The sequence below is a fragment of the Excalfactoria chinensis genome, chromosome 5, assembly GCF_039878825.1.
Source record: "Excalfactoria chinensis isolate bCotChi1 chromosome 5, bCotChi1.hap2, whole genome shotgun sequence".
Lineage (NCBI taxonomy): Eukaryota > Metazoa > Chordata > Aves > Galliformes > Phasianidae > Excalfactoria > Excalfactoria chinensis.
Window position 1 is genome coordinate 11,139,666 of NC_092829.1, and position 16,860 is coordinate 11,156,525.

A 16,860-nucleotide genomic window follows, 5' to 3' on the forward strand; every position below is an offset into this window, starting at 1 on the left:
TTTTCTCATGTTCTTCTGTGAGCAGTAAGATAGAACTTACCTTGATTATGCCAGGAGTAAAAATAATAACCAGGCAAGTTCTATCAAATGCAGAGAGACTACATAAGAAAACAAAATAGTGTCTCCAATCACTAACGGGTAAAAACACATTTTAGACAAATGCGGGTTGTTGTGATTTAGTTTTAATATTTTTTAGAAAGGGGTAAATAATTACAGGGTTATCACCCCAGTACATTAAGTCCTTCACAGCTGTGAAAGCTGAATGCAAAAACGTGTGATTTCACAATGCTTGATAAAGTGGAGAACATGTACAAAGTATCTTCTGTGTTCAAGTGGATGATGTTTCTGTTCATGTAAAAAAGACCTGATTGTCTTTTCTCTCAGACAAGTGTAACCTGAAGAAGGGTTTTCTAGGCAGTATGCCATAGCGTTTTCTAATTCACCTGACGGTTGATTAGATGCAGTTACCTTTGATATTCCATAGACTTACACCAATGTTAAGCATTACAAGAGAATCTTTTTCCCTTCAACTAGTGTGTAGAAAACTAGCCAAAATGCCTACTTTTGTATTCTGCAAAGAAAGGCACTGACTATGCATACTTCAAAACCACCACTGAGAGCTGCAACCAGCAAAGCAAGGAGAACAGTGCAAACACCTGCATAAGAAAGACTGAAACACAGCCATTTGGGAATTTCTTTTTTAGCCAAACATTGTGAAGCGTGGTTGTGGAATGCTGCATTTTGTATGGCAAAAGGGCAACTGTATGCATCTTTTTTCTTTATCTGTAATTGAGGAGGTTTGGGTTTTCTTCTTGTAAAAGATCCCGTACAAACCCATCCATTGGCCAGGACATGCTCAAGTTATCACTGAATTTTACTTTTTCTTTCTCTCCAAGGCAGATGTGTGTGGATGAAGAAAACACCAAGATTACTTCAAATAGATGCAGCATCCCCTAGGCAGGGAAATCCTTCAATATATATGCTGCTTTAGAGGGTCTATTAGGAAGGGGACGTGCTCTTTTTCTCTCAGTTGTCTTCTCCAGCACCCATCACCAGTCTGCCACCTCCTCCCTGCTGCACACCACACCAGCATCTTCCTCATGGGAGCAATTATGCGTACCAACCTCAGCATGGGCACACTCCAGCAGAGTCTTCTCCTGCCCAGAGCACTGGACATCATCCAGAAGAATACGAAGCGAAGTCCCTTCCCCAAATTCTGCCTTCTTGCTGGCCCGTACCACATAGGGGAAGCCCAGCTGGCGGCACACCACAGCAGCGGCTGCCGTGCTCCAGCCATCATCACACACCGTGCCCCACTCTCCATCCACATAGACCTCTACTCGGCCCCAGCTCCGTCCACGGCTGCTACTGTCCATCAGCCTCACAGCCCCATTGCGGGGTTTCTTCTTCCTTCGCTGTCCCTTCCTTTCCCCCTTTCCAGGCTTGGGGCGTGGTGTCATGGTGGGGACCAGCATCACACTGCGGTTCATTGGGGCTTGGTCCACTCGGTCCAGAGCTGGTGTGCGGGATGTGACAGGGTCCGGCCGGCCTCTCCTCGGGGCCTCAGTCGTGGTCTTCAGCCGGGGACGTGGTGTTGGTGTCTTCACAATGAGTTCTGTTGGAGGAAAACAAACAAATAAGCAAACAAACCAGGAAATCATAGGTCTGTAATTCTGCAGACACTGCTCTAAAGATAATGACACAAGAACAGCGCTGATTTTTTGGCTGATTTAAATTTTCTCTTGGAATTTGGTTATTTGGTCCAGTTGAGAAGTGAAAAGGTTCCCAGTAAGGGCATATTTCATCAACTAGAAACGTCTGCTGCTTTTAGTTAGCAGAGAGGACTGCACTGCTCAATGCCAATAAATAAGACTCTCAAGAAGGAAATGTTACCCAGTTTCCAAGCAGACTATTGGCAAAACTTCAGCATGGGTATTAAAGGGTCAGAGCTGGAGCTTTGCATGCAGGAGTTCCTCGAGTCCCCTTCTCCCCTGCAGAAATCATTTTAGAGTCGCACACTTGCACACTATTTCTGCTGTTCTCTTCATTACTAATGACTGGATCATTACCAGACCGAAAGCTCTGGCCTCCCCACTGTGCCAGATGCTTTATTCAGAGGAGCTGAAATCTCAAACATTCAAAATCAATTCTCTCTGGTAACTGGAATGTGCAAAAAAGAACAGAGTTGCCAGGACAACACATAAAACAGGATTTGGGGCTGTTTTTTAATTCCTTATGAAAAAAAAAGAAAAAGAGCCTTGAACTCCAAATAGCTGAAAATTCTTTCCCGTCACAGTTTCCAGGCGTAACTGGACTTGCTTATTCACATACACTCTATTTTTAGCTTAAAAATAAGTTTTAGCTTGTCAGAGGGAATCGATTCAGAATTACTTGGAATAATAATCAACTGAGATGTGACAGTGTCCATATATTACCAAAGCCATCACAACTTTTTTTTCTCTCCTTGGTCTACCCATTCTCATCAATTGTTCTGTAGTAGATATGGGGAAAAACAGTTGTCTGAATAACCATTGTTGCCTAAAGACAAACCCACACAGTGGTTCACTTTTTGGAAGAGCCTCCCAAATAACACCATTATGAGAAAACAAACGGTACTAATGGTGTGCAAAGTGTTCCCTCCTCTGGAAGCTGAGGTTCTGAAGGCAAGAAGTAAATGTGAATGTCTTAGCTGCACACACCTCAGTCACTAGTGCCTGACCAGGCAAAGTGCTGGAACTCATACAGAGGTATGTAGGACTGCACAAAAGCTAGTGGTCACTTGGGAGTGCTTTTCACCCTCATGCTATCAAGTTGTTTTACATGTTACTCTTCATCAGGCTGTTTATTAAATACACTTCCAACAAAAGCATTCTTCAAGCTAATGCTGGCCACATGCTTTAGTGATTCCGTCACGTCCACACAAACACCATCAAAACAGCAAAATATTTACAGCTCTACCTCCTTGTTTTCATGCTTCTGAATCAAAATTTTCATGCTTGGTTTGCACCTAAATGTGAACGCCGTTGTTGAATTGCTCAGTGGAATCTCACCCACTGCTTCTATGTTCTGATGTGATGAAAACTACCCCCTGAATGAAGCAAAAAATTCATTACATGTATAGCTTAAAGAAAAACAACTGTACTTTGGACTTGCATACAGAATAATGCATAAGAAGAAACAGAGACAAAGCTGGCTGAACACGAACAAAATTAATTTCCAATGCTTGGAAATGGTGCATACAGCTTGCAAAAGAAAAGGTTTCTGCAGAGGTGCTGAGTGCTTGGGCATGTCAGCAGTTAGGCCTTGGATCTTGTTCTGCCCTAAAGACTCAATCTCACAAGGTGCCGAGTGCCCTCATTCCTTCGTGAAGTCAAAGCTGTAGGACTCGTCCATGATTCAAATGCAGCATAACGTGATTTATGTACTAAAAAATTAAATAAGGGTATCCCGACATTAGAGTTCCTACAGTTACATTAACGTCATCACAAAGTTGTTAAAGAACTGTCTAAATACTTACATGTGTAAACAAAATACACGGGGGAAAAGAAATATGATACAGTTAAATGTAATTGTGATAATCAAATGGTGTATTTAGTTCTATGCGTTTAATGTAAATAGCACTTACTGCAGCTTCATCTGCAGCTTCCACTGTTCCACTTTTAGCAGCACAGTACTTCATTCAGCATGAAGCAATCAAAAAGCCCTGGAGGGTTTGGATAAGCCAAAAGTTCACCTGAATGGCTGATCACACCAAGTCTTTTGTGAGCATTTGCTCATCACATATTTTCTTTCTCACTACTAACAATGTCTCAGACCACATCTTGCTCAACGAGCTATTTCCCAACCCTTTAGCCATGATATCCTTCATCGCCTGAAGTGCTCCTCACTTCCTGAAGGCACTGCAAAAAATCATTTGTCACTGAAAAGCACCACAGAACACAGGTTTTCAGCTCAGAAACAGTCATGGAGAAAGCTAGTAATGAAACAGTTATTATGCAGTGTGGAAAAGGCAAAAAGGTAGAGAAATTGCAGAGATTTCACATGCCTGGGAGAGGGGAAATGTTTCCTGCATTATGCCTTATTTCAACCAACTCCTCAGATTCAAACCAGCTGGCAAGAATTAATCTCAAGGATACTCTGAAGCCTGCCATTCTGGGTGGTCTCCGTGCAGAGGGAGTATGTAAGCTTCGAGTTTATGTTTACTGCCAGCTAACACACACCCATAATAACCAGCAACAATGACACTTACTCTCCTTTGGCACGAACTTTACAAGCTTGCTTTTTACTTTCACTGGCAACGGCTCAACTTGGCATTTTCCTGGCGGTGCTCTCCTGTGAAAAAAGGGACACATACAGTGTACAATTAATTCCTTTCCAGAGGCATCATGAGCCTTTGCTTCCCATTGTTGTTGGTTTGGGTTTGTTGTTTTTGTTTTTTTTTTTTTGACAAATGTAATGTTCACTGGAATAATTAAATAAATAAATAAATAAGTCTGCTTAAATGATCCAAATAATCTCTTACAGTAGGAAACGTAATTAAACAATCACATATATGCATTGATCAAAGTCCAAAGATTCACAAGTCAATGGAGTCCTCTTGGCTGTGTTTTTATTTGCCATTGCAGAATCCATTAAGTATATAAAACATTGGCAGGTCCAAGCAATCCAGAAAGAGATTAATCAGACTGAAACTAAAAATCACAGCGCTAGACAGTGTATGCTGAATATCAGACGCAAAGCTCATACTAACGCTAGTTTTCTGGCTGTCTTCAGGGAAGCGAAATAACAGACTATTATTCATACACGAAGCCAAAACAAAAGACTTTCCCTTTTATCATGGTTGATACAAATGTGGAAAGCATCCAGGTGGAGAATAAAGAGGTCTGCCATTTGTCACTGCCAATGGCTTGTCATTTCAGAAATACCAAAAGTGCATTAGTTTCACACGGCAACTGTAAGCATCTCTGACAGAAGCTATCTCTTAGAACAACACGTTATTTTGACACAGATTTGTTTGCCTTGGAAGTACAGCTCACTTCTGAGAAGTTACATCCAGTTTATAACCACGTTTTGCTCCAGAGGCTGCTTCTTAATCCGCAGCCTTCTTCAGAGGTTTTCAAACTCGTTCAAAAATGCCTGATGTGTGCATCCTTTGTAATTAGGATTGTTTGCATTTGCATTTCTGCGGAAGGCAATGAGTTCCCCTCTCAGTTCAGGCATAGGGACATTGTATTTCTTACTTTAATGATTTTCCCTGTGAACTCATTCATACTGCTACATTCTACAGGCTATAGCTACTTGTTTCTAAACTTAGCTTGTGACTTGCCTTCCAACTTCTGCTTCTTTATTTTTGCAAAGGTTGCGTAATACAAGCCTCTTACTATACAGTTTACAGGAACTACTCCATGGCATTAGCTAATGGAAAATGCTCCTGACAGAGGAGGAGACAGAGGAATACAGGCAACAGCACTGAGGTCTGTTTAAGCTTGGGGTCCCTTTCCAGCGTAAAAACAGAAAATGAGTTTGGTTCAGGAGAATGCTCAGATAGCTAAAGCTGTATGTCAAACTCATTTGAAGAATAAAAGTGAAGCCTTACAAAGTCTCCTTCTGCCTATCCAGCTAAAACTATTTCAGTGTTTACCTAATAATAGTACTGTTTAAAAAACAGGAAATTGGAAAAAAAACAGCTGTAAGTCTTCCCACAAAACACAGCTATTCCCTGCCTTACCCAGTCTCACATACAAGTGCATGGGATCCAGAAGATATGATGACAGTTTGATTCCTCATCCAAGCCATTTTCCCTCTTAAAATACACAACAAAGAATGTACCTTTTTTTTGACATCCTTTGCTTTGTTGTCTTTCTGCTCTGTCCAAGCAGATGCTGAAGGGTCAGCCCCCCCCCCCACAGCTGCATGTGACACCTGGACACACAGCACCAAGATGAGGCTTTGCAGCAAGCACATCTCTTACCTGGAGGTGTCCACCACTTTGTACACCACTCCGTGCGGAGCTGTGGCACTTGGCACACCAGTAGACATGAAGTAAAGTTCTCCTAGGAAAAAAAAAAACACACACAGCCATGAAATCTCCCTATGGAGCTTCTGCCCATTGGCACTCACAAGTTAGAGAGCATCAGGGAACTATGAGACTTGACAGAGGGGTCCGGCCACTGGAACAAGTAGTGCAGTGGGTTTGTAATGAGTGTTCATCTGCATTCCAGTGGCAAAAAATACAGTCAGCGAAGGGAAAGTTTTACATATAGTCATTAAACACTATTTTGACTGATTTCTGCTGCATGTTTAGCTGTCCAGACCTTAGTTGTCACCTCGGTCAAATCCATGTCCTTTAATTTCACTAACGTAAAACAGTCAAACTCTCAATTCCTTTTGTTGAACCAAAACGAAAGGGCGTTAAGGCTGTTCACACTGCCTCACTCCTTTGGGGTGGATTACAGGAGAACAAAATTCTGCTTTTTCTTTCTCACAAAGTGAGGTGTACCTCACACGAAAGGCATTTGGATTTGTGACAGCTCTGTCAAGCTGCATGGGTAGAGCTCGACCTTCAGCCAAACAATTTCCATCACCATTTACTTGACATCTTTTCTCTTAACTGCATTTCCATCCCCCTCTTCCTGCTGTGCAAGTGGGGCCAGGACAAGCAGCCCTCACAGGCACTCTCCCTCCACATCCCATATTTCTTCCCTGAGAATTACCGGGCAGAAATATGGCCGTGTGATCTAGAAAGCACAAGTTAAATGATTACCTGCTTCATCTTCAGCAAAAGAGATTATGTATTGGTAATAGTTATTGATGAGCCCGGGGAACATGCATGTTTGTCCTGTCCCCATGCAGATTTCACTGTATTGCCACTCTCCCGTAGCACGGTCCTCCTTCAAAGACATCAGGCGTCTGTGAAGCAAAAAGAAAACAAAAACACTAAAATTTGCACCAAACAATCAAGAAAATGATTTATGAACATTCACTGGGAAATGTGAAAGGATATTTAATGCTTCCTACCCATGTTAGCAGCAGTACGAACTGCAGCTCATCTGAGGAATAAGGAATAGCTGATGTCAAAACACTTGTATTAATCACACATGCATCCCTTGCCTTTCAGGGGTAAAACAAGCACTTGGAGAAAGGATAGGCAAGAATTTAAGGGATTTTAATGGACTTTAAAATATATATCCTTGGTTTATGCAAATGCTGCATCAGAGATGATTGAAGTATAGGGATATTTTAGGATGCATTTGGATGCTTTTGTACACCACTTTCAGTATTTTAAACGAACACCATATCATTGCTCCTATATTTGTACTGACACAATGTGAACCAGCAACATCAACACTTGCTGGCATGAGGTCACATTCCTATGCAGCAACATGGAGTAGAAGCTGTACAAAATGTGCCATGTGAGCCCTCTGCCACAAGCAGCACACAGCAGCAAGCCAGCAGCAGATACATTCACAGGTGGGCATAGCACTACCAAAGGACTTTGGCTGGGGGCAGCCTAGTAAGTGTCTGAATATTTACTTACCCACTCATAAAATCACCAAATATGTACAGGCCGTTCAGGTTTGGAGACTCACAGCCTCGATAGACATAGCCTCCTGTAACGGATTTCCCCATTTTGTGTGGATATGCATAGATTGGAAGCACATCATCTGTAGAAGAGAATAGGTGCATGGCTTGCCTTGTTTTTCAAATGACGTAGATTAGTTGTTTCTGCAGATAGTTCTGAGATTACACAACACAATCGGGTTTCCCTTGAGTACCTTCTAACCAAAGGAACTGCTGATGAAGCCAAATATATGTTGATTATCACTTCCTCAGAACCATATTCTATAGCACCATCTAATTGGCTGTGCTAACCAAGACAAGCCAGCTCAGGGCTGGTATCGCACTACCAATATAAGAGGAATTCCTGATAAGTCTGAATGCTCTCCATCCTCCAGACACCAGACCATTCATCTGAGCCCCTCTCCCCCAATAACCAGGCTCTGTTAGTGCTGCTTCTTGCTAATTTCTAAACAGCTTCCCTATGAATTTGCAGGCTGCTTTCAGACATACTCATCTATGCAGGAGCTGCTTGCCCAGTGCAGTTGTGTTTCACTGGTGAAAGGCAAAAAAAAAAGACACAGGTGACTCTAGACTGCAGGCACTGATGAAAAGATATGTCAGATGTCAGCATGAATAGCATGTGCTTCTGTGAAATGGGGGAACTTAACCTGAAGGGGCCATCAAATATTTACGGTATAGCACTGTCAAGATGTAGGGCTGGCAGACTCATTGTAAAATGTAAGGTAAAACACAAGTCAGAGGCAAAACAGAGGGAGATGACTTGATTTTGAAGATCTCCATTAGGCACTTCCTTGTTCTCCTTTTTCCCTTTTGAAACTCACAGTCCATCCTCACAGTATCCACCCCTTTTCTTCCTCATTGCCTTCCTCCCTTGTGTCAGCAAACCTGGCAGCTGCACACCAGCAGTACTTCATCTGAGGTAGGTGTTTCCTAAGCTTATGGTGTTCTTACCGCTGTACAGGGGCTGTGACATTTCACTGTGCTAATGAAAGGGTCTCTAAAGGCATCACAAATTGCTCCGAGCCCCTGGAGACCCCAGTAAGTGCTCACCAGGAACATTTGCAGAGAGCTCTAAAGGGGCTCACTGGCAACTGCTTCAGCAAAGGAAGTGCAAAAAACCTGCTCCGAGCTTTCAGAAGTTTTGTAAAGAAACACTTAAGTGCTCCCACTGTACTTGTAGCTATGTTAATAAACAGGAGGTTAAACACATAGAAGGGAAAAAACTAGAATCTCAGACAGTGCAAATCAGTGCTACGTGGAGATGCTCCAGCAGGAGATGTGCTCCAGATCAGACCTTGCAACACAATACACTGGCTTCACACACACACTAGAGTTTAGTCAGACAGCAAATGCCTTGAATTCAAGTTTGAAAAGCAAAAAGAAATGATATTTTTGATTTTTTGGCATAGCTAAAAGAAATTCAAACAAAATGTACGTTCAGTTACCTGCTAAGCAGTGCACATACTGGATGGCCAACTTACAGAATTCACTGTTTGTTTTTAAAGAAGGACATTAGTTGTGAAATATGGAGGGGGAAAAAAATGTAACTGTTCTAAATTATTTTTGCCTCTGCTGGAAAGCTTATTTGATGTGGAATAGATGGAATTCTCCCCCCAAAACAAGGAATCTCTAGAATATTTGACTTACTAACTATACTGCCAAGGAAAGCAACAGCTAGGCTATTTCATTTGTCTCCTAACTCTAAAAATGATGACCTCTAGACTTGCAGGATATAACCCCAAGTCAGTTCCGTCCCAGACTGAGATCACATAGCCTTACATTGCAAAAATGGATGCCTTCAGTTAAGCAGCCAGGCTTTGAAGTCAGGAATTAAAAATGGCAGTGCTGAGTACTGCACAGTGTGAGAGGCACGTGATTTAAAGAGAGCATATATTTACCCAATGAAGAATTGACGCAAAGCTTTTTGTCATAACAGCTGAATCCTTCCCTTGCCCTCCAGCCATAGTTTTTCCCCTTCTCTACAATGTCAATCTCTTCATATTTGTTCTGTCCCACGTCCCCGCAGAAGAGACGCCCCTTCCCTTCTTTCGTATCAGGCTCGCCCCTATCGAATGAGCAGCGCCACATATTCCTCACTCCGTAGGCATAGACCTCAGGTCGAGCCTGTGGGTCATCAACGAAGGGGTTGTCGGGGGGGATTCTGTACACAGGACCCCGGTCATTGTTGTTCACATCAATCCGCAGCACTTTGCCCAGCAGTGCTGATCTGTATTGGGAGAAGAAAGGAAAAGGGAAATAAAATCAGATCACAGTTCAACAGCCATTCTCATTTAGATATATATATATATATATATATATATAAAAGAAAACACAAGACTTTCCATGGGAGGTGTGCACAAGCATCAGTGCAACGTTAGAGAAAAAGTAAAGCCTGGAACAAAACACTCCAAGTTTTACCTCCCCCAGTTGCTTGCCTTAATCTAAGGGCAGCAGAAGGGACATGTGATGCACACAAAGTTTTAGGGGCTCATACTTGTTCTGGGCATTTCCAAAGGTCCCAAAAGGATCTCCAGCCATGCCTCCATCTCCAGTAAATATATAAAGATAACCATCATCGCCGAAGAGTAGCTCTCCTCCATTATGATTGGAAGCTGGTTCTTCTATTTCCAGGATTATCCTAATTGAAAACAGGAAGGATGCATCACCTATTGCACAAGTCCTAAGAAAAAAGCAGAGTAATACCCACCCAATGTTGTTCTTGAGACACAGAAGTGGCTGCAGATCAGCTTTGGTGTACATTCTTCCATATTGAGTCTTACTTAAGCTTAACTGATCTTCTATCATCATATTATTCAGACATATTTTCCAGATTACAGAAACACCAAATTGTGTAATAAGGAAAATCTGAGAAATTACATGGCAGAAGATACTTTTAATTATACTTGTCTTTTGATTCTTCCTTCCTCCTTGGTTTTTTTCCTCTATAAAAAGGTATCTCAGCTCAAATCAGACCACAAACCATGATGGAAAGGGCTCCATCTCTGCATCTGTACAGCATTTGGCACAATCCTGACAGGCACTTTCAAGGCAACCTGAGACTTTCTGAACATTACGTAATAGCTAAATGCTTAAAAAGAGAAAAATCCTTAAAGGGCAATTGCATACACAGGACATCAGGAGCTTCTAGAACTGTAAAAGCAGTACCACCATCCGATTACCATCTTGATCAAGCAAGGGTTATTCAAGGCTATCCCAGGTCTTCAAGCAGGGGATCAGTCACGTGGTTCTGCAGTAGGTTATAAATCCATTCATTGTCTTCACAAACAAACCTTTAATTATCTGTGTGTATTAATGTGGATCAGCTGCAGGGTCAGACTCAAATTAATTTTCCTATCAAAATACTCCCAGTAATAGCGGAGTGATTTACATTTCACTTAATTTGATGCTCAAGTTGTAATATCCTACGGTCAAGCTCTCATTCAGATAAAAAAAACGCATGGGGTCAAATTCATTTTGGAACAGTATCATCTAGTTTGTTTCTAGTGATTGAAATGGATTTCACTCACGCTTTGCAGAAGTCTATCACAAAGAATAATCAATGAACAAAAACAGTAACTGTAAATAACGTTCATTCAAAGTTCAGTTAAAGCTACTGGTATACTAGAACATTTTTTTCTGAGCACTCGTAGTTTACCAACAGAGGATATGTATATTCACTGTCTCAATACGCTGGGACTGAAATTTGGCCACCTTCGTAGGACCCTAAAATGGTTTGGGTTGGATGGGACCTTTCAAGATCATCTAGTTCCAACCCCTCTGCTGTAGGCAGGGACACCTCCCACTAGACCAGGTCGCTCAAAGCTCCATCACCTTGCTAACACACTGGAATACAAGAACAATATTGAGCTAAATAAGCCTTATTTGTTAACAGTCCTTAAAAACACACAAGCTGTCTTCTGAGATCTTAAAGACATTAAAGGTGCGTACAATACCTTTCAGAACCATGGTCCACAGTATTCATGTCACCAGGAGAAATTCTGAACTCACTGATTCGGATTCTCTCTTCATAACGAACTTCAACTGAATAGTAGACATACACTTTACCAGTAAATTTGAATTTAGGATGGAAGACAATACCTAGAAAACCTCTCTCGTCTCCTTCCCAAGGTGAGGTAAGCACGGCTTCACTGATGTTCAGAAAAGGTTTTTCAAGCCTGGACCGGTCAGGGAGGTAGGCCCACACCAGGCCAACCTGCTCAGCAATGAAGAACCGGTGGGTGCCATCGTTGGCGTGCACCATTGCAACGGGATTGCGCAGCCCGTTGGCCACCTCCACGAGGCAGAGCTGGAGGCAGCCCTCTGCGTCAGCCGTCACCAACCCCAGGTTTTGGTTAAGGTTCTCGTTAGCCAGCAGGTGTGGGAAACAGTAGTCCGTGTCCTCCAGGGACAGGTAGCGGCAGAATTTTGCCATGTTGTTCTCCAGTGCAATCAACTCCTGGTCTGTAGAGAGATAGTGAAAAATGGACCTGCATTTTTGCCATACTTGCTGGCAATAGTCCTGGCAAAGTCCTGGTATGGTCCGCACGGGGGTAGAGGGATCCTCAGCATCGTACAAGTGAGCTGCATATGGAGAGCATTCCTAGAAAGAGAGAGAAAAAGCCTCAAGCCGTTTGTGGATCAGATTTAAAATAGCTGAACAGCAACACTAATTGGACAAATTTCACCTTAATTACAACATATGTTATGGTTTATTCTGGAAATATATTAACAGAGGAAAAGATCTTAGAAAGTGGGTTTATCTTAGCATACACAGAAGTGCTCTTCAGTGTTCCTGGTGAAAGCTGGCTTCCATGTACTTCTCATGTGTGTATGCATTTATCCCAACCATAGCACTACCTCAAGCAAACCAGTGATGTCACACATCTTGCTATATCACCTTAGCAGACTGGACCAGAAAAAAAGCACTTCTATCCTGGATACTCTGACTATGAAATACAGAGTAGGTTCACCACAGCACAGCAGTGACACAAGGAGTTAGCTGGGATGATTCAAGCCATAGCAAGGCTTGAGTTGGAAGGGACTTTACAGATCAACTCGTTCCTGCATCTACACACAGGATCTCTGAGCACAGACATTTTATGTATCTGGCTTGAAGAGGTCAAATGAATCCCACTGTGACTACGCTGTTCACCAAGCTCAGGTGACAGGATTTCAGACAGGGAGCACAAAATGGCCATAATCCAGGCAAACCTCTAAACCCTGAGAAGAGCTGAAGGGCAGCCCTCATTTAGGGAAAATGAATCCTTGGAGATCTAAGGACTGACTCAACTCCATGTAGTCTGCATTTTCCATTAGAAGAACTCCTCCAGAGAGATGCATTTTCTTTCTTTGTCACTGCAATCCAGTAAAACGGTCTGTAAATTACAGACTGACCAAAGTGACTCAGTTCTGATTTATACCAGTTTTTCCATGTATTAAACATATAACATTTTCCAGTTTCAATGCATCTTCCTAATAGGCATCTCAAAAGTGTTCTCCAAATAAGTTACCGTGACTTAGTGAATGCTCAGCTATTTCTATATGGTAGATAAAAATAACCAAGGCAAGAAAGGCAAGAAAAGAAACTATCCTTCCTGAATACATTCTGCATTGTTTAATTCCTGGATGGCATTGCTTCCAAGTAAAACCAGCTTAGTTAAACAAAAATATCAACCTAGAAGCAGTTACTTTCTAATGCAGATTACAGTGCTATTCAATAGCTGAAAAGGCATAAGATCCAGAATACTGATGCATTTAAATTAGCTGATAAGTGCACACAATATTTTTTATTTAATTTTCTATTAGATGCCACAATTAATGGAGAGGCCACACAACAGATCATTAGTGTACAGTAAGCTTTCCCCCCATAATGTCAAGCTATTCATTGCAAAATGAAGGTTATTATGCCTTCAAATGAGAAGCAATTAATGTGGTAAAAAGGAGACTGCACGTGACACCAAACACAGAAATTACACGGGCAGATGTAATAATGGCACTCAGCTCTGTTACATGAACACAGAGGTGTGCCAGGCACAGAAGACAGCTGCAGCGTTTGCTGGTGTGGTTGTCATGATGAAAATTTAGCCTAAGAAAACCAATTTGAGCAAGAGAATTGGCAACAAGGCCGGTATTGGAGCTGCTTCCCTTTCTGCACATGGAGGTTTCACACTCCGGAAGAGGAGACACCGAGATGTATCTGGTTCTCCAGAAACCTGCTTTGCGTAAGCAGCAAGAATGTCAGAATTAAGTGCTGCACAGAGGTATGACTTTCTTGTTCCTTTGCCACCTCAGGCTGCTCAAGTACAAGAAGAAACACCCATCTAAATAATCTGATTACATTTGAGAGGAATCACAGATTGCGAGCAGAAAGGGGCAGAAGTGTGCTGAATAATTCACAGTAAACCATTTATTAATTCAGGTATAGGCTACAGATTTCATATGTGGTGAATACATGAAAGCAGTGCCTGAACTCCCATTTTGTGCTCGCGTGGCCATTTGTAGCCATGTCTGAGGCCAGTGATGCACTGAGCTCATTAGAACATTTCAGTGAATCATTTTTTTCCACGCTGAGAGATTTCACCACTTCTGAACAAGTCTTCAGCAGCTGGATTCCTGAGACAGAAAGAGAGCTTAGTGGGCACCGCTAACTCCTGGTCTCCTGCCTGCAAATGGCCTGTTGGATGCTGCCTGTCTCAGGAACATACTCAAAGGTTTTTGCTTTCAGTTCAAATTGGGATGAAATGAAAGTCAAATCTCTAGAAGCTGTTACAGGAAAGGGTCACCTTTCGCTTCAGTTTTAACAACACGAATGTTCCCTGGAAAATGCTATGAGCAGGATTTCTGTTCAGCCACTCTGATCCCATCTGAGCACGGCAGCCTGGGTGCTGCTGCCTGAATTAATTTAAGATTTACACTTACACAGCACAGAGCTGCCACTTTTCTGTCCCAGGGGCATTTTCATACACACGAGGCAGGGCCAATGACAGGGCCAGACACTTTGCTCTGCACAGTGTGTGATCATCCTGTTGCCATATCCGGCCACAGGATATCAGCCCTGAGGGAGAAACTCCCAACCAGGGGTTTCTGGGCCTCACCCTCAGGCTTCACATCAGGACTGCTGACACCTGGCCAGTGCTGCAGCATGTCAGGGTGCTGTGACCGTGCACAGAGACACCTGATGCTGCCGGGAACAAGGCAGCGTGTTTTGTACCTTGGGGTCTTCCCCAGCTCCAGTGATCAGACCTCTGGGAGATGTAAGTGCCCACGCCCCTGCCTTTCAGAGCGCTGCTGCTGCTGCTAAGTTAGAGCAGAGCCAGAGACCAAAAAGTCCAGAGCAACACGGGGAGGGGCAGCTGCTGCTGAGGGATCCAGGGAGCGCACCCGGGCTGACAGCCCCATCCCTGACACGGTGGGCAGCGCTTACCCGTCTGAAGGCACCGTGCCTGGGTCACGCAGCGCCGTGCCACGGCTGGTGTGCCCGGCAGCCCCGCCGACACCCCAAGCACCCCGCGTGGACCGGCGCACCCACACCTGACGCGCCCAGACGTGGGCTGATGCCGCAGAGCCGAAGCCCCCTCACCTGGCAGAGCAGGTCCTGCAGGTGCCCGGCGCAGGCGGAGTACGTGGGCCCGTCCAGGTGGGCGCTGAGGCTGTAGAAGCGCTGGAGCAGCGCCCGGTCGCGCCGCGCATCGCAGCAGCCGAAAGCGCCGTAGCGCCGGCAGAAGGCGAGGGGCCGCGGCGGCCGGAACGGCGGCTTGAAGTCCAGGCACTGCGGATGAGGCCGGCCCGGGCTCGGGCCCAGCGCCGCTGCCAGCAGCAGCGCCAGCGCCGCCCCGCGCAGCGCCCGCATCCCGGCCCCGCAGCCGTCGGCGGGGCAGCGCCGACCCTCGGCCTCACCCCGCCGTCCCGCCCGCCCCGAGCACCGCCCGGCCGAGGGGAGCGGGGGCTGCGGAAAGCGGCTCCGTGCGGAGCCTCACCGCCCGCGGAACATCGTCTTACGCTGCGGGGATGGCTTAGGGAAGGAGGCTCGGTTTGGTTCCAAGCCGACCGCAACCTGCCGGCCGCTCGACTGTGTAATCGGTGTAATATGTACAACCGGAACGCAGTGCTGGAAGCGGTCCTCGGGCTTCTGATGCGTTCCTGCCGGGCTCAGGTCCGTCGCGGGCTGTTCTGTACGACCCAAACGCCCCATAACGGCGCTTAGCGTGTGTACCGCTGGCAGACATTTAAAACTGAGGAAACCACTTCGGTGTGGCTGGAGCTGCCGCGTCTTCTGTCCCCATGAGATGAGATGAGGAGCTCCAGCCCGCAGCCCGCAATGCCCTGCGCAGACCCGCACCGGGTGGCCGCACGGGGCACGTGGCCCTCCAGGGAGACGCTCCTCCTGCTCCCCTACCTGCTGCCTGCACGCTCCCTACCAAAGCTCTTGATTGCACTTATTTTATAAGTGTTTCGTGGCATTACCCTGTGAAATAGTTACTCTTGAGTGCTGGGATGTTCTTGCATCTCGTGCATCATGTTTCCATATTATCAACCAGCAAGACCAAGTCACATTCAGATGGCGTTTTTTAGCTGCTCAGTGCAGCCGGCCGCAGTGCATTTCAGCATCAACACGCAGACTGCCCATAAGAGACCAAGAATGCAGAGTCCATGCTGGCGTGCTATTTTTGACTCCTGCTTCGAGATGAAGAACTGCTGCATGGTGCATATGGGCTGTAAAATCACGGCACGGCTTGGAACATCCTGTCAGGAGACCATATGTGTTGTGGCATTTAATAACAGTTTGTTTCGCTCTCCATATGCTTATGGAACTGCTGCTAAGGTCACTAAAAACTTCACGTTTGTACAGGCAGTAAGAACACCTGATGGGCTTTGTTCCAAACGTCGTCCCTTTTTATTTTTACCACTTAAAAAGCCCTTTTTCATGGATGACCTCGGTGAGCGGATTGGAAAACAAACAACCCAGTCACTGCCTTTGGAAACTTGGATCAAAAGCAGTTATACAACCCCATATTGTGATGGTATTTGAACATCCCATTAAAAAACAAACACACTCTTATTGTAGGATGAATATATGAAGAATGAAACACGGTAACCAAATCAACTGTGTGATAATGAGATTTATCCCATAGCCTCTTTACTTGCTATCATAACCCCTGATTAGTTTGGCATCCATGCAGTTTGGAAATGAACAGAAAATGGGAAGCTGTGCATATTTAGCAGGGAGTCTCAGAAGGATAAGAACCACAGATCTGATCTGCTCGTCATTGCGAGACGGCA

General features: G+C 44.5%; 1 protein-coding gene across 1 annotated transcript; it reads right to left on the reverse strand.

The window, feature by feature from the left end:
• Positions 1-161: 161 nt before the first annotated feature.
• HHIPL1 (HHIP like 1) lies at positions 162-15,560 on the reverse strand. The gene is made up of 9 exons (XM_072337591.1): positions 15,161-15,560; positions 11,535-12,181; positions 10,076-10,219; positions 9,480-9,808; positions 7,538-7,664; positions 6,764-6,909; positions 5,972-6,053; positions 4,250-4,332; positions 162-1,615 (listed from the first exon to the last, which is right to left on the reverse strand). The coding sequence occupies exons 1-9, from the start codon at positions 15,428-15,430 to the stop codon at positions 1,050-1,052; spliced, it is 2,394 nt and encodes a 797-aa protein (XP_072193692.1). The 5' UTR covers positions 15,431-15,560; the 3' UTR covers positions 162-1,049.
• Positions 15,561-16,860: the final 1,300 nt, after the last annotated feature.